An 18,505-nucleotide genomic window follows, 5' to 3' on the forward strand; every position below is an offset into this window, starting at 1 on the left:
ATAAATAATTTTTTGAACACGCAAGTTTTTTTAACTGGAGTCACTAATGATAGTGTTTTTTCCTGAAGAGTGATAATACTAATTACCTCAAAGACAGAGAAAAGAGAAGGAAGGAAAAAGGCATCTTCTCTTTAGCTGTATTGGTGATATTTACATCTTCAGTTTCATGGTTCTTACCTCCGAAACTCATTCAGTGTTATGTCATGGAGTCATAAAAGCTGTCAGTGCATGGAAGGAGTGACAAATTTGTAAGTGGAACACAAGTGGACTAAAGCAATGTAGCACTGGGCACCCATTTCTGTTTCACCAAGCTGCACAGACCTGCATAACATAGCCCAGAACAAGTCTGTCTCTGAGTGGACAGGACGCCTGCTTGTCACTAGCAGCTGAGCCTCCAGCACCACTGTAAATATCAGGAAACAAATTTACACCAGCTACAGTGTTCAGCTGTGCTTTCGTTCTGTCAGCCCTACCATAACCGTGAAATACTCTCAAGTATATGTGGGTCTATGTTCACTTTCCACTATGTGCAACACAACACCCTGAGGGAGCAGTAGTTTATAAATTTGACTTGAAGGCCAAAGAGATGAGGCTGAATTCATGTAAAATTCTGATCTCTTGTTTCCAGGAAAAACAAGCCATATTGATTAACAGCATTACTAAATTTCAAGTATCTAAAGTTAATCTAAGTAATCTCATAGTCCTCAAAGCTGTAGTAGTAATCTGCGGGGGTTTTCCCCTACTAACATGAAGAAAATAGTACTTAAGTTGATCTACTACTTTGGAAAAATAAACCACTAGGTGGAAAGATGCTGGCAAGGAAAAGCTAAGTGAACTAGCTTTGCTGTGAAATTTCAGTAATCTTCCTTCTGGCCTTGGCTGCCAGACGGATGCTGAAGAAAAGCTTAAACATCCTCTCTCCCCCGTGCATATTATTTATTACATGCCTCTGGAACTTTTTTCTTCTGCTCTGTTATTCTCTTTCTTTGTGAGCTCTCATGAAAAGAAAGGGAATAGATTATAATAATATTGTAGCACCAATGCTATTGTGTTTGCAGTAGCTTTAGTCCATGATAATGATTTGATTAGCATGGCTTTTTCACTTACTGGAATTAAAGATACATGGATTTTCCTGGGATTCTCTGTTTTCAGGATGATTTTTGTTTTACCTTCTTTCTTCAGCTGTATCTCTTTGCAGAGAAGTTGGAGGTTAAAAGTAAGTATAGAGCCTTCACTAATAGCCAAGGGCAAAAAATTAGTGCAATGAGTCATCACAGTAATTCCTGCAGATATTTGTGATCTGTGTCCTATGCAATGCATTTGTTCAAAAGCACCATTGTTCCTTAAATCACTGATGGTAGTTCTTCTAAATATTTTTCCTGCAATGTAGTTGCTGTGACTGAGGTTTGACATTTCCAATTTTGTTATTTGATTGGCCTCAAGGAGGCCTTGAAAAAGTCGAACATGCAGAATATGAAATGCTTAACAAGAATATTAAAGATAAACCAATAGTTCACGGTGCAGTGAAGAAGCAGACTAATTTAGTGGATTCTAGCAAATGGAAGAATTTTACTGGTGTTGAATTACATTAAAAAAAAAGTTTTATTGCTTAAATTAAAATATGATACAGCAATATTTTCTAAAATACTAAAACGTTCCTCTCTTTCTTCTATAGCTTCTTTTGCTTCTTGCTGTATATAACACCCAGAAGTTGTGTGTGTTGAAAGTAGTAATAACAGATAAGCAGAGCTATTCCCTTTGTTGGGGTGGGGGTAAAATCTTAATCTTACTGATAGTAGTGAGAATCTTGCTCTCAGCCTCAGGCCTTGAATCAATAAAAGCACACTTTAGTACAGCTAGGTTTACGGTTTTTAACAGAAGCAATTATTGTAACTGCTCAGGTACATCTGTATCACACTTAGAATCCTACAGGTTGTTTAAAGGAGAGCAAAAACGATCCTTTTCTGAGTTAATTCAGACATTGCAAAAATGAAATAAAATCTTTTAGATACAGAGCTTTATTTATTCCCCCTCATCCATTTTGCAGCAAAACTTCTTGTGGTTCATATATTTGATCTTTATATCAAGATCAAAAATCTTTACTTCTCTTAGTAAAAGGAAAAGATAAGATTATTTTTAGCTTATAAAATAGAAGTAGTTTCACTTCTTGCCAGAATTTGTTTGTGTTCCATTAAACTTCTAGTGCTTCTAATTTTGTATTTCAAAAGGTATATATTTTAATGTGAAAGTAATTTTTGCAACAAAGCAGCGCCTAGAGAGAATGAGTAATATCCACCCTCATTTCATCCCATGTGCTTCTAATCTATATTAATTTTTTAGTTGATGGACTTGTGATAGGCCTTTTTGTTTTGCATATGTGAGTGATTTTTAAGCTTATTTCTTTGCTTCGATAATTGCAAATGAGATTTCAGCTTTTAGATCTTGAATTTCAGTTTTGCAGATGATATTCATGCTGATGGTTTATCACAGCAGTGTGTCTTCTCTGTATCACAGACAACAGTAAATACAGCTTTGGCTCGAGGAAAGCTATTTTTCTTTTTTTTTTTTTGTCTCTGTAGAAATACTGCAGCACAGTCCAGCTTGATTCTGGAATAGACTACAGGAAACGAGTGCTTCCAGCTGCTGGAAAACTTTACTACCTGTAAGTTTATCTATGATATTGTATTAGCTTCCTTCTTCTTTCTATTAGCCAATAATTTCCTATTCAGTGGGAAAAGAAAAATGTATAGTAGAATTAGCAGGGTGTGACTTTTCCTTTCTTTGCCTTCTGGTCCATTTTGTTCAGCAAACCGCCTTCCATTATGCCTTGATATTAACTTCATTAAACTACATTTTTGGTAACCACACTAGCATCATTTATAATGTGTGACTGAATAAAAACTAATTAGATTTTTTGGGGAGGTGTGGTGTTTGGAGAACTGAAGTGACAGATGGTTAGAAAGTGATGAATATCCTCTTGTAAGAGACTGTACAATTCTCTTATAATAGAATAACATCCTTATTGTATTTAAGTAATTAAGTATTTATAGAAATCCAATGACAAGGATTTATTTAATTTTGGGTGTTTCCAATGCTGTGGATTAAAAAACCCAACACCCTTCTGTTTTGACATATTGTTTCTGTTCATCATGACAAAATTTCTTTAGCACATTATATTTGCAAATAAATATATTTTAAAATATATTCGCAGATGTGTTTCTGCTTGCAGCATAAATCTGCCTAATAGGAGCATCCTCTTTAATACTTTGAAACCATTGCAATGCAAACATTTTTCTGTCTTGTATTTTCTCTTGTCATATTATTTACTCAGTGACAACCTGAACAAAGCAGACTACAATCACTTAATATTAGATTTATAACAGTTGTTTCTTTAAAATACTGATTTAAAAAGCATGTTTCCAGAAAGGTGGGGTATTTTCATCACTGTGATGGGTGTTTGAAACCATGTATGCCCATGCTACTTTTTAATGAAGTTAGATGTAGCTGTTTGTCTGGAGGGAGGAATACTGCTTGGTAGAACTACAACTGGTAACTTTTCCTGCTTTTGAAAGGAAGTGACAGAATTTCATATATGGAAAACAGGTCCAGTGCAAGTTCTGTATCCTTAAACTGTGGCTCTTATGTACTTGAGAAAAGTAGCTCTTGTCCTGTATTTTTGCCTGGCTGCACTTGCTCAGTGCTTTGTTGCGCCTGCTCAGAAGTTCTTTCTGAAGCCACCACTGATACCTGTGCTCATCATGACCCTCCTTCTGAGCATTGCTGTCTCTGCCTGTGGCGCTGCTCCCTGGGCCTGCTGCACTCTGTGACTTTCTGGTGGACACTGAGGAGGGCACCTGCCACATTGTTTTCTCAGCGTCCATACTCTGAAGAAGGGAAAAGGATGTTTGTGGTTTCTAGCAGGTAATAGGCCAAACATGGTGCCTTTGGTGTCAGCTCTCAGAGAAGAAGCAATATAAACAAGTTGCAGGAGTAGTGCCCAGCCAAAATATCTCATTGTGTTCTGCTGTAAAACTTCTGTTCAAGTGAATGGCAGAGATGGGCAATAATTCTGTCTTAAGTTCTCTTTCTGGATAGATGTTGGTTGCCTTCAGAACTTGATGTGTGAATCATTAGGAAGCAGTGGGGTGAAAAATTATTAAACCCCCCCCCCAATAGCTGCCAATGGAATTAGGTACTTATTTCTTTATCCTTTCTTTTTCTGAGGGAATCTTATTAATTCTTCTATTCAAACTGGTTCATTGGAGCTTTAACCTTGTAGAACTAGCTTAGTATGCGGGGATTCCTTTTGTTTGGTTTGTTTTAAAATTAGGTACTGCGTACAGTATTTTGCTACAGATTTCTAAAATTTAATTAGCAGTCTTGTCCCCCAAAGAAAATGTTCTTGTTCAACATGGATGTGTTCTTCTATTAATGGCTATAGTGTCATTGTCACTTTTTTTTTAAAGAATCCTCTTGATGCTTCATATGTTGTGTAGTCCTGTCTTCATTTAAAACATGTAACTGAGGGTTACTTAAACCTGTTTCATACTCTTCTGAGAGCAGTCAGTGCAACACCATTACAAGGTGCCTGATCAAAGCAACTTCATTGATCTCAGTGTCAGGTGTCTATTTTCAAAACAAACTTTCTTGGTAATTAGGAACAAATATCCACCTTAGCATCATATTCACCTGTTTCTTCTGGTAGCCTTTCAGTTGAAATTTCTCTTACTGATATGCATGCATATACTCTCTGAGATAGATACAGATATATGGTGTATATATATATATTCAACATATATATTTATACACACATATATATTTATACACACATGCACAAACTCTTTACCCCCTTTTATGGCCTTTTTTTATCTGGTGTTGTCTGTTCTTTATCGTTTTGTCAGAGGAATGCATCACACCAGTATCAATGTTGAGAGAAACTTCTAGAATTTTATGTAACCTCCTAGTCAGAAAAGGTTTTTCACGTCTTCAAAATGGCACTTGTATAAGTTCCTCAGTTTTAAATTTTTTTCCCAAATTCTTTGTATCTACAAGGTTTGTCATCATTAAGCTTTAGCTAAAAAGTAGTTACTTCTGTTCTGCTCTTAACATTTTTAAGGTGCTTAAGGCCTAATGAGCCGGAGAGTATGTGTTCAACAAGCTGATATTTATTTGTCAGTTAAGAGTATGTCTAGAACTGTGTGAAGCAGTGTGACTTCAGTGCATCAAGATCTATAAGATTTCACACCAAAAGAGTTTACACAAACTTCAATGAAACATTATATATCCTAGTTCTAAGTTGTTGTCTACTGTAATATTAATTTACTATTCTCAGCTAGAAATCTTGTCTATCTAACAATTCATCTTTAAGAATAAAACATGGAAAGATTGGCTCTCTACCCTATTCAGTGATTAAAAAAAAAGTTTTCTGATTGGACTGATTTTCTTGTGGCCCAGAAGATGAATGTAAACTTTACTTCAGCTATCAGCAGTATTAGGAAGAGAGGCTGGGAAACTGCTAAAACTGCTAATAAAGAGATGATAGTGGCATTTTTAATTTCACAGTTTAATTTTGCAAATTGTTTGGTCAATATAATCAGTTGACTTGACACAGCAACCACCCCCCCCCCCCCCAAAAAAAAAAAAAAAAAAGAAGAAAAAAAATCTGTTTCAACATTTAATTTCACAAAGTCCCCTCTCAGAAATTTCAAAGGATACTTCTTTAGGTGCTTGACTGCCTTGCCTTGCCTTGTCTATTTGCTCTTATTTTGCATGCAAGATAGAGCCAGAAGCCTTTTTTCTCATTGTGTACACATAGTGTTAATGGGTCTGCTCTGCCTGTATTGCCTCATTACTGGAAACAGCTCAAAACACAGAAGTCTTTCAGTGTATGCAAATAAGGCAGAATCATCTACCTGAGAGTTAATATTCTCTACTTTTAAGTGTATTCTAAATGTAATGTTTGTATTTAGAGCATAACATCCTGTTCTCTTTTTTTTATGGGCAAAAAGCTAAGCAGGCTCAGGCAGCTGTTTGATGTTGGCTTCAAGTGTTATTAATTTCATATTCTATTATTCTTTTCACTGTAGCACAAGTGAAGCTGATGTGGAGGCTGTCATGGATAAGTTGTTTGATGAGCTGGCTCAGAAACAAAATGATTGTACGTAAGTTAATTTCTCTTGAAAGAGAATACATTTAGAACACAATGCCCAATCTCCACTGACCAATTAATAAGTTCCATTGCTGTATATGGGTTGATGCCACACTCAAGTGGCAGTCATTGTATCAGCATTTTGTCTAATTTATGTGTTGAATCATGTGCTATTATTCATGAAGCTATGCATTTCCTATCTGTAAGAGATGAATTTTATAGTAATTATCCAGAGAAGATTGAGTCTTTGTTCATGTTCCCATAGTAACTAGACCAAGGATTCTAAAAGTGCAAGGCAGAGAGCTGGGGCTGAATAAAGCATGTGGAACCATTGCAGACTTCACGTTTGAAGAGCTGTGCGACAGAGTGAGTACCCAGTCCAATCTAGATCAGTTAATGCTCAGGCTTTTCACAGTTAAAAAAAAAAATTAAACCACACAAACTTGCTATTTTCCCAAGATGCCCTGAACTAAAAAGGCTTTTTAAAAACTTGATTAACAGAAATATTTTTAATTTAACAGGAAAAACCCCTTTCTTCAAAAGAACCATACTAATTTTCTTTTTATTGATATAGTAAAGTCATTCTTAGGTGTATCACAGATTATCTTCAAAAATCCTACTGCAATATATGCCTGGCCTAACATCACTGCTGGTATATGAATGGTGGTAACATCTCAATATGTAAATAGCAATCAAATGCTGTTTTTATAATCTGGGATTTCAGTTTGATACTCAAGCAAAGGAGCAGTGATCCTGGCACCACTAGAGTAACACTCTAAAAAACCATGTTTTGGTTTCAGCTGCGTGTACAAGGAATGTTTAATCCCAGGCCTTCTCAAAATATGCCAGATTTTGCTAAATACTGGCATGTTCTCTGCTTAAACATGTGATATGTGAATCTTGAAAGTTTTCCTTGTATTTGACCTCCAGTGGGTTGGAAGACAATTCCCCAGGAGTTGCACTGCACTTCAGTGATCTCTCTACTGATGCCTGAAGTTGCTGTTAAATGATCACAACCCTAAACTGGGCCAATAGTACTTTTGATTCAGGGTGGTGACCAGTCTTTTGGTGATAACATTTTGCTTTCACTTCCTTGCAGCTACGGAGTTGATAACTATTTGGAGAGAAATTTCACTGGTTGTGTTTCAGACTGCAGGTTTTACACCATTGCTTTTTAGTTTCAGACAAAACCAGTAAGCCATTTGTAAGAGTGGAGGTGTCTCATGAGTAGAATAGCTTGCTTTTCACTAAAGGTTTTGAGACTTTTTCTGCCTTGTCCCTCTTAAAAGTATGGGGAAGCTATGCTGTCAGCAAATAGTAGTACAATTCTTTAGTCCAGTAAATTTACTTAAATGGGATAATAAGTTGCTTCTAAGTAGAAGTGCTCTGATTAGCTCACATGTCAGTGGTCTAAAGGTTCTCATCCTGTTCAAGAATTATTTGAGGTTGAGTCGTTCTTACATGGATTGACCAGGACTTAGGAAATCTTGCTGTCTCAAATCAGATGCCTTCTGCAGGTGTGTTATAGTAGTGTCTTACAGCAAAATCACATGCTTAAAACTAAAACAACATGGCAGATAGTAAATGGTTTTCTTTTGACAACTTCCTCAGTTATACTGATTTTTCTCTTCAGATCACTGATGTATCTTCATAAATATTACATCAGTATGTTGGTAAGGTGTATCAGTGTGCTCCCTTCACTGGCAGAAAAATATAGTCATGAACTTCAGAATTGTCTATTAAATTTAGATGAATGGTCAGAGCTGCCTCCACTGTGATTTTTTTCCATTACTGTAAACTTTTGCAATGATTTAGAGCAATGGTAGAAAATTTCACTCCATATAAGCTGCATTTAGGACCTTGCCTGCCCCATTGCTCTGTTTGCCTGACCTGCTGCCATTAAAATCTGCTGAAAGGAAAATTTCAAAAAGAGAAAAATGCATCTGTCAAGCCATGGAACCCTCTTCCTTTTTTTCATGAATTCTTTTACGTTTTGATGGAAAAACTTAAACTTGCAGTGTCTATTTTAGACAGTCAGAGAGGGAAATTGCTCCCACTCATGTCACAGAAGACACAGGGAGGATCCAGAAGAGTGCACTGGTGGTTTATAGCAAAAAATTACCCAAAATGAGGAGACATTCAACATGACAGGAAGTATAAAGTCTTTTGTATATATTCCAGTAAGATTGCTAATAGTAGGAGTGATTTGTGGAGGGATAAAGCAGAAATCTGTAGGGGACATAGCAACAAGGTGTTTGCTCCTTCTTGTGAAGCCAAATGGTAGATAGTTTGACAGGCATCATAAGTGTTACTATTAAAAAAAAGAAAGAAAGCTGAAAAAGATGCAATGAAAAGCAAGATTGACAAAAGAAAATATTGGAGGGAATTTTTTGGATTTGTGTGGAGCAGATCTGCAGATTTCTTTGTGCAGGACATGGGGACAAAATCCCATGGGAAGGCAGATTGTATGAAGGGATACAGAGCAGGAAATCTTCCTTGCTGGAGCCTGTTGCAACCAGGGTGAAGCTTAATTGACAGCTTAAGCAAAACCTCCAGGTAGATAAATGAAATCAAAAGTTGGTGCTGTAGGAGCTCATTGAACTTGTACCAGAATTGAAAACAAGATTTGCTGTTGGTTTTGTAACAGTTTTAGGATGTAGTGACAAGCATGATAAATGGGAAATTCTCATTAATGGGGGAAAATGAGAGATAATTGCTGTTATTGAAATCTTGTGGGACAATTCATAAAATAATAATGCAGAATGGGTGCTTACAGCCTGCTTAAAGACAGAATGGCTGAAAGAGGTGGAGAACAGTGTGCAACATTGAAGGTATTGGTACCTGCCTTAAAGTTAATTAATACAAGGTTCTTGAGTACATATCAGTCTACTAACTAACAAACCTTGAAGGAAAGTACTCGTAGGGATCTGTTGCAAATGGAACATGAGGTGGATTGCTCCTTGAGCCCTTCAGCACTTGGCTATAGGAAGCATATAAAGAAAATACACCATTGTATGTTACACTGTAGATGAAACACAGGAAAAGGTGAAATGCAATTAGCCAGAAGTCAGCAAATTATAATTTTCTAGCATAAAATGTACTACATCCAGTACAAGGTCATTTGGCTGGTGCTTACAGTGATGAATTAATCTAGAAATTTGTGTTGTGTAAGGAATAATATTAATTTTCTAACATTTAATGAAACTAAAAGATATTCCAAACAGGGAAGTTGCATATTTGAGTGTTCAGGAAGAGTAATTTTCAAAAGCAAAAGGGAAGTGTGACTAACTGGAAAGTGAAGTGTAAACAACAACAACAACAAAAAGAGCAACAAATACCCAAGAAGGACTCTGAGGAGGAAGATAATTAAAGTATTTCCTGTGTCACTGTTGAGACAGAATCAAATAATACAGAATGAATGGTAACTAGTTGTGAAGTGCAAGAAAATTATAAAATAAAGGTCATGGGCAAAAATGTCCAGTCAGATAAAAGACTTAAATAAAATTGGAGTTTTGATGTTTTATATTATCTGAATGTTACTGGCTTATTCTTAGCTGGAGATGGATGAACTTTTAATAATGATGTGGAAAAAGGAAAAGGTTTGGCAAAAGATAAGTATTCTAGGTGAAGAAGAGTGAAGTATTAATTTTAGTGAAATAATCTTCAGTCTCTAAATAGTTAACATATGTTAAAAATAGCCTGTAAATACATTTTGTATCATTGGAGTCCTGTAAAACTAGGCTGAGATCTCTGACTAGCTTTTTATTTTTGATAAATTTTAAAGTGCAAGAGAAATTCCATGTCACTAGAAGAATGCTCTCTGTGTCAGTAATAAAAAACAAACAAGTAAAACTCACACATGCTTATGATGATGGTGGAACTGCAGGCTGTTGGTGAGATTGTCCAGGAAGGGTAATGGAGAAGCTGATTCTGGATGCATGCAGTGGATGACTAAAGAATAGAAATGAAATGAATTCTCCAGTCTCCCTGATTTTATAGGAAGGGTTGAGTTTTGAAGATGCTCTTATTAGGAAAGTGGCATTATGCAGTCTCAAGAAAGTATTTGTTAAATGGATTGCAAAGTTAGTTAACTAACCTATAAAAAGTAATACTGATGGAGGTGAGTTGTTTGTAGCAATTCTAATGAGCACATTTTTATACTAAGCCTGATGTAACAGGCTTTTTTCTCCAGGATTTTTGAATATAACATAAATGCTAATACAAACTTGCTGTAAATACAAGAGTACTGTGCGTATGGGGAAGGAATAATGAAGACAAGAATGCTGTGTGCAGTTTATTTCTTATCAGAAGTGATATTTTGGGGTTGGTTGTTTTGTTTTTTGTTTTTTGTGGGTTTGTTGTTTTGGGGTTTTTTTTTTTTTTTTTTTTTTTTTGGTGTGTGTGTTTTTGGTTTTTTTGGGATTTTTTGAGAGTTTGTTTCATTTTGTTGGGTTTTTTTGCACCTAAGCAGACACAGCCTCCTTTTCTTTGTATTGGGTCAAAACTGGATGCCATTTTAGGAGGAGGCTTTTGTGTTTGAGCTACATATTAGTTTTTAGGCTTAGCCATCTCTAAAATGCAGGAACTTGAAGTACCCCATGATCTTTCCTGGTTTTAGAAGTGCTTGAAAGTAGGGATGTGAGGGAGTCAGGGTCCCTGCTGCCTGTTGGCAGCTCTCACTGCCCCAGCACATGCAGTGAACAAGTTCAGCAGCCAGCAGGAGAATGTGCCCAGTCCATCTTGAGGGAATAATCAGCTCTTATCCCCCTCATACTTTTGGGAGTAGGCAATGCTTCTTAGTCTACAATCAATCTGTGCAGTCAATTCAGACTAAGTTTTTCCAAGGCTTGTAACTCCCTTGGGTTTGAGGGGGGTTTCCCAGGAAGGGTATGGGACATTTTCCTCATACCAAGCAACCTTTCTTCCAAATTTGACATATCTGGTCTGCATCATGGAAGTACTTACAAGTTACAGTATTATCTTGAAGTTGCAGCAGTATTTTTTGAGTTTTCTGAAACTGTTGTATACTGCTGCTCATGTAGGTGTCTGTAGTAATTGCAGCATGAGTGGACACTGTACTCAAAACTTGGTTAATTGATTCCTTTCGCTATCCATTACCCTTAAGGGTTCCAGAAAAAAAGAATAAGTTTTGCAAGAGTCAGCATGAGAAATGATAGATGCTTTTGTTGTATTGGCAAAATAGCTTATCATTCAAGTGACTCTGCTTTCACTTTGTTGCTACAATCTGTCTTCTAGTCTGGTCCAGACCTAAAAGTCTACATTTGCTGGTGTAGGATTAAGGAGATGTGTTTGAAATTTACATAGTGATTTTGGTAATACAATATTTCATATGAACAGCCTGTAAAACTTCTTTATTTTCACAGAAGTTTCCTTTAAAATAAAATAAAAATTCTGTTTTAAGGGGAAATACTGAAACATTTTCCACTTTGATATCACACGATTTCATGAGATGTTAGCTAATAAAATAGCAAATGCGCAATTGGTAACTATTTATCACATCTCTAGCTTAAGTAGAATTTTCATAATAGCTGCTTTTTAATTAATACCTGGAGACCTTGGGAATTAAGAGTTGATACCTTTCTGGTATTACAATATTTCATTCTTGTTTCATATACTAGCATCAAACTTTATCATGTCAAGAGTATAAAGAGTTATTTCTATCTAAAATAATGCATCAGATACTGGTAATTACTGGTTGTCCATTAATGTTCATAAAAATGCAATGCAGAGAATATATTGTGTGCAATGCTCGTATGACATGCAGTTGACTTGCTAAGAGATTGTGTGCATCAGTTTGTAAATCCTGGTTTCCCAGATGAGGACAATCCCAAGTTTTAGGTAACTTAGTTAATATCAAATTCATACATTTTGCTTTTTTTCTTTACTAGCTATGTGAACATGTGGAAAACCAACAAAAAACTGGATGAGAGGATACTGATCTATTTTGGTTGGTTTAAAGCAAAGGAGAAGCAGTTTTTCAGACCTAACATACCAGGGTTTATGTGGTAGAATGGTACGTTCTGGTCTTTGTCATGGGCATGAAGTAGTTACCCATACTAGAATGGAGCCCTGTGAATGTGCTTCTCCAGGGTAATCAGACAGGATGACTTGCTTGGTTTTCATCAAAATAAAACATAGCCACAGGAGTCTGGGACAGGCACCAGGCAGAATAGGGACACACAGTTCTCTAATTTTAATGCTAATGTTGACTTCTCCCATTTTTTGGAGCCTTTGATTAATTTCTTCCATTTTCTCCATCTATATAATGAGGGAAATGCTACCAATGGTGTTAGATTCTTGCAGAACAGTTAATTGAGTTAAATGTGTGAAGATCACCAGATGCCTTTAAAACTAAAATGTATATATTAACTTGATTTTAAAATCCCTATATATACATATATATATACGTATATACACAATTGTGCAAATATAAGTCTTGCCCATTTTAGTGTGTTCACACATGAAGAACACTGTTCAGCACACCTTAGAAAAATATCAGTCTCTACCAGTTCCCTTTCTTCACTTCCCTTTTCAAATTTTCCTTTAAAAATTGGTAATAGTGCCAGTTTGATCTGGTATGAACACCGCAGCCGACGGCGTACGTTGTGTGTAATGTAGCTGGAGCTGCGGGAGTCGGGAGATGCCGGGCTGCTCTCGGTGCTCCCCAGGCTTGTGCGCAGCAGCTGCTGCCCTCTGCCGGGAGCGCCGGCTGCGGCCGCTCGGGCACGGCAGCCTCCTCGCAGAGGCTCAGCTGCTTTGGTTCATGGGCCTGTAGGCTTTCCACTAGGTAATCCAATAGATTCTTTCATCTCGCTGCCCAATGAATGTAGTGTCTTAACATGATACTAACCAATCAATGTAGTGTCTTAACATGATACTAACCATTAGCAAACATATGATAGCGTTAAAACTCTGAAAATAAATTTAGTATCAGTATTGATGTTGTAAAAGGTTATTGGATTGTGAATTTTTTAGTAGTTATTCAGGGTTTCTGAAACTGGCAAAATAGAATTTTCATGTAGATTAACACAACAAATAAATGGTGAACAGTTTCTATTAGGCTGTTGTTCCATTGCAATAGGCACACTGTACAAACCAGGAGGAGGATGTAGTTCTTAACTTGAATAGCTTGCACTTCAAAGGAAAAGATGTAACTAACCTTTTAAAAAAGAAAAGAAAATAAAAAGCTCACCATTTTCAAATGCATCAAGCGATTTAGAAATGCAAGTGTCTGGTTTTGAGTCACCTGAATGTTTGCTCTACATGGTGACATAACTCAGCTGCATTTGTGGTTTAATGGTTCTGAGTAATTTTGAGGGAACTATCTTCATTAAAAGCTTCTGAATGTATCCACAGTATTATTTGGTGTCATCTTTAGGATTGTCAGGTATAGGTGTAAATAAATGTACTGTAGATAAGCACTATTTCCAGTAACCTTAGAATCATAGTTTTCCTTAGTTTGTTATCTTGGTTTTTTCCCTAAGAGATTAGCTTTTGCAGCTTAAGCTCTAGACTGAGAGTCTGTCTTTTATTAGCTACATTTGCTTTAAGGATTTAATCAGGTTCTCTACCCTCCAAAAATTTGCCTTACCTTATTCATGAGCATTTTTTAATAAAATAAACTCAAGAAACTTATTTCAGGTGGAAATATTGCAATATGGTTATATTGTTAGTCAAACTACCTTTCTGTTTTATGTTTTATGTGTATCAGAGCTTAATTTTTAGATAGCACTCCTTTCAAGGAAAGCTGCATAAACCTTAAGGGTTTAGATCCTATACCTTATAGACCAGGTAATACAAGGTTTTTGAAGCTCATTGGAGTTTTAAGGGTTTGCCTTTTAATTTAATTTTTTTTTCTTAAATTCTTGAATGTACTTCTCTCTCTCTTTCAAAGCTTTTTTGATTATGGTTTTGAAATCTTAACAGTAAGTGTAAATACTTAAATAGACCTATATTTTTTTAAGCCTTAACTATTTTTGGAACCCATTTCATTGATAATGCTATATTTTGGAGTTGGAACTGGAAATTTAGCAGTGAGCTTTTAGAGCAGAAACATGCCTTTTCTATGCTTCCAGTATTCAGCCAGCTTTGAGCATATTGTTTAAAAAATAAATAAATAAAAGAATGGGAAATTACAAGCATCTTCCTAAGCAGAAGAGCAAACATATGAAACAACTTTCCACTGTGAAAAATGTGACTATAAAACTTTTGTTGTAAGAACGAGGAAAATTGCTTCTTAGCAGGATTCTGTAGTGAGACAACCTGAGATAGCAAGGGGCTGTGCTTGGTACAGAAAATATCTTTCACTCCAGGGTATACAGATCTTAGATTCTTGCTGTCCTGGTTGGAACTAGGTGATGTTTAAGGGATCTTGCAACCCAGACTGTTTTATGGTTCTGTGATTTGCACTGCAATCAGTAGCTTTTAAATTTTTTAACCAAGTTAGCCATGCCCTACCTCTTCCCATTTTTATTTAAACTTCAGCATGCTGTGGCATCATATATCATGCCTTGGGCTTTTCTGTTCCCTTCTTGGAGTTATGATCTTGACACATTTTCTCAGTGCTCTGTTTTATGAGCCTCACTAGTGATAGCATGTTGTTCATTTGGAAACAACAGAGCTTTTGTTTGTTTGTTTATACTTAATGATTAAGTTGTAAATATTATCTGGTCTTAAACTGAGTGTTGTCTATAGGAAGTTTTGGAGTGTTAATAGTGTCTGCACAAAATTATAGTTACTGTCAATTATGAGTCTTCAGGATTGGCTGGAACTGGTCCTGGAATATCTTGCAGCAACAACAAAAAATACATATTGAGATGACATGTCCTCTTTATCATATGTAAAACATTCTGTATTCTTCAGACAATCTCTTAAAGGTGATATACTGGACCACTGATGAGTCAACAAAGAAAAAAAGATGCTTTATACTATAATTAAATGAACTCTATAATAGAAACAGGAGATGATTAACTCTACAACAGCACACAGAGAGCTCCAAATAATAAACATCCTACTTGAACTGAGATGATGATAGCTGAAAATGCATTAAGTAGACAGAGAAACAAAAACAAATAAAGTTGAGAACTCAGTCAAGCAGGTTGAAGTGGAGTAAACACTTTGTCAGGAGTGTAGACCATGTTAGGGCTAATGTGTTTTGCATTAGTATGATGCTTGTAAAATACTGACTCTTGGCATCAGAGCTAATGACAAAAACCCACAACAGTTTTATAATATATACACATGCAGAAACAATAATACCATAAGAAAGATTCTTCTCTATTATTTTTTTGAGTTTTTAAGATAATATTACAGCATGTGAAAGAACTGGTAACAAATGGTAAGTGACGGTCATTACATAAATGTCTTATTGTTCTGCTGTTGAGTTTTAATCAATAATTTATGAAACAAAAGAGATCAGACAGTACCAGAAACACACATCAAATGAAGTTATTTTTGCAATGTTATTCAGAGGATGAGATTAATCAGGCTAAACTTTTAGTAAGAGGATTACATATATATGTATCAGTATTAGGAAGATTTGTGGCTTCATTAGCAACTTCAGAGGAAGAAATACTTTCATGTATGCTGTTAACGAAAGTGAAATACTTTCTGTGATTGGTTGAGATTTACAAAACAAATTTCAGCCCTGGACAGTTATACAAAGGACAGTGCTATGTGTCTAAAATCGTGTGCCTCTAGTCTTGTGACGTAGTCTGAGCTGGTGTTGCTGGCAGTCAGGACCCAGTGAGTGCTTGCTGCAAGGTGAGGGAAAAAGGGACTGAAGACAGTAGGCAGTGCTGTGAAGGTGGGGGAGGGCTGTGGGCTGCTGGAACAGCAGGAATTTGCTCCTTGGTGGAGCTTCTGTATATGGACTGTACAGCCAAAGCCTCTGGCAATGGCACAGTCTGGCCTCGAACCCATATCCCTGTCTCTGTTCCTGTGCGGCAGAGGTGGTACATGGGTGCTTGTGCCAGCCCCATGTCAGGTTTGGGGGCACCAGGCCAGTGAGAATGTGAGTTGAGAAGCTACCAGGGTGCCCCTGCATCATGGTCTTTTGCATTTGGAGCATTTGAGTTAGCTGGTGGGTTAGACCAGCTTTGAAGCAATTACAGGGAGCATGGAAGCTGGGCCTATAGCAAGCACAGAGGGATACAAAAAAGGGCTCTAACCTGTCATCAGAGCATTTGCAAACTTGCTGGTGGTTCCTTCTCTTTACACTGAGTAAGACAGAAGGAAATTATAGGACTTCCCAAGACAAGAGTAAGTCATGTTAGGAACAAGATTAAAAGCTTTGTCTTTCACCTCCAGGACTGTCTCTAAACTCCAAAAACAGGGAGTTTTGAGAACTCCTCTATGTAAGGGACTTCAGCTCTTATCAGAATGTCTGACTCAGCATTTCAGTTGTGTCTCACTAGACTTGTCTTGTCAGGGAGGTACCAAATTTACTCTAATAAAGTACTCATGCTGCTAGACTCAGATGTTTCTGAGTGTAAGATTTTGGAGTCTCCAAAGGCACATTTCTGCCAACATTCACAGAATATTATCGCTTAGTGTTGGTGTCGATGTTTCAGAAGTTCTTGTTAAAGCTTGAAATGTTCTGGCTTTTATGCCCTTAATTAGAGGAATTCTTGAATTGCTTGCTTTTTGCACTGCTGAGGTAGATTGAATTCCTGTTTGACTGATAGAGATGCATATTGTAACCTTCTATGGATCATGCTTTTGTCTATATGAAAAGCAGTGTAAGTATTACATCTTCCATTCTTCCCATTTGAAATACATTAGCCTTATTTTTGTCTTCCGCCTGTTTCTTCCCTCTGACTATCCAGGTTTTTAAATCTCCTATTTGGCTATCTGTAGGGGGATACAATATAAGAAAACAAAGGTAGTATAGAAAGTAATCTTACCCCTTAAGGAGTTGCAGCTGAGCCAGTTACTAGAGATTAGGAACAGGCCTGACTCTAACAGGCTGCAGCTGTAGCCAAGAAGAAGAAGAAGAGTGTTATAAAAGAGGTTGGTTGGTTAAGGGGGGAGCTGGAGTCAGCTGGCTACTGCAAGAAGAAGGAAGAGTCAGTGCTTAGAGGAGCTGCCTATGAGAAACATCAAGGAGGTGCAAAACTCTTGCAATGTGGAACCTTTGCAATATAATGATAATAGAATAACAACAGATATCTACCAAACAAGGTACCCACCAAGTTCTTATCTGTATAGCTCATTAGTTGGGCACTTCAGTTTGCCCACTTTGAAGAAGTTTGTACACTTTAATTTTTAGTTACATATTTATTTATTTTAGGAATCACCTTCTAATATCTGGTACTTTGAGATGAGGAGGGTGTATTGGTATGGTTTGTGTGAGAAAGTGCATCACATTGGGTCAGAATAATTCCTCAGGGTTTTGGGTTTTGGCAGAAGACTGTCATAAAAGAACGAATCAGCATAGCAGTGATTTCTCTAATTTCTTACCTAAAGGGAGACATAAGAAATTCTTACCTTTCTTGTGTACAGTGAGATCACTGCTGTTCTTCCTCACAGGTACTCATCACACAGGCATACTTGATCTCCTCTATGTTTAACAGTGCTTCAGTCCTAAGTATGGAATAAAATTATGAGTACCAAAACTATTTGCTTCTCACTAATTTTAAAATCTCCAGCAGCATCCTGGTTGTGTTGCTTTTAGTAGTCCCATTGTTTTTCTTTTGCGCTTGATACTCTGGCTGGCCAGATTTTTCACTTGTATCTGGTGACAAGGTGTCCAGTGAGTTTGCTCTGTGTTGTTTCCATCCATCAGTTCCTTCCACTATCTTGAACGTTTTCCTGCTTTATTTCATCAGAATATTTTGAGTTCAGCTACTCTGGTTTATCCAGACAGGATTTTGGTTTTTTCAGAGGTGTTGCCTGAAGCTTTGCTGGTGCCCTCATGGTGATGAGTTTTTGGTTTCTGATCACCAAGTCCATAGTAGTAACTAGGGGACTGAAATGGAGGGAGAAAATAAGCATTAAATATAATTTGAAGGGGAGAATACAGCATATGCTACTCTTAAACACTTCTCAAAAGAATTGAAGGGTTTTGTAATAATTCTTTTCCATAGATGCTACAGGGAAGTTGAGTGTTTGGGAATGGGAAAGCAGGGTGATTCATGAGATGATTGTAAGTGGGAGAGCTGGTGGAGAGCTGGTGGAGAGACAGGCTTTAGTACCTGTCTGGAAGGTTAGCTTATTCCAATTAATTTTCAGAAGAATTTTTGGAATACCATTAGGGCTTCTCTCTCCTGTGCTTGTGTAGAGACTATTTCTACAAGTTTTTTTAATTCTAGTATCTAAACAAAACCCAAAGTCCTG

At 36.8% G+C, this 18,505-nt stretch overlaps 1 protein-coding gene across 3 annotated transcripts in view; it reads left to right on the forward strand.

Moving 5' to 3' along the window:
• AFG1L (AFG1 like ATPase) overlaps positions 1–18,505 on the forward strand; it is a 64,016-nt gene that overhangs the window by 36,799 nt on the left and 8,712 nt on the right. For all 3 annotated transcript variants that reach the window (XM_084202117.1, XM_084202118.1, XM_084202119.1), the window contains exons 8-10: positions 2,580–2,662; positions 6,087–6,157; positions 6,414–6,514. In XM_084202117.1, coding sequence (XP_084058243.1) covers positions 2,580–2,662; positions 6,087–6,157; positions 6,414–6,514 — 255 coding nt within the window. The remainder of the gene's footprint in view (positions 1–2,579; positions 2,663–6,086; positions 6,158–6,413; positions 6,515–18,505) is intronic.

Source organism: Fringilla coelebs (genome assembly GCF_963513975.1).
Source record: "Fringilla coelebs genome assembly, chromosome: 3".
Taxonomy (NCBI): Eukaryota; Metazoa; Chordata; class Aves; order Passeriformes; family Fringillidae; genus Fringilla; species Fringilla coelebs.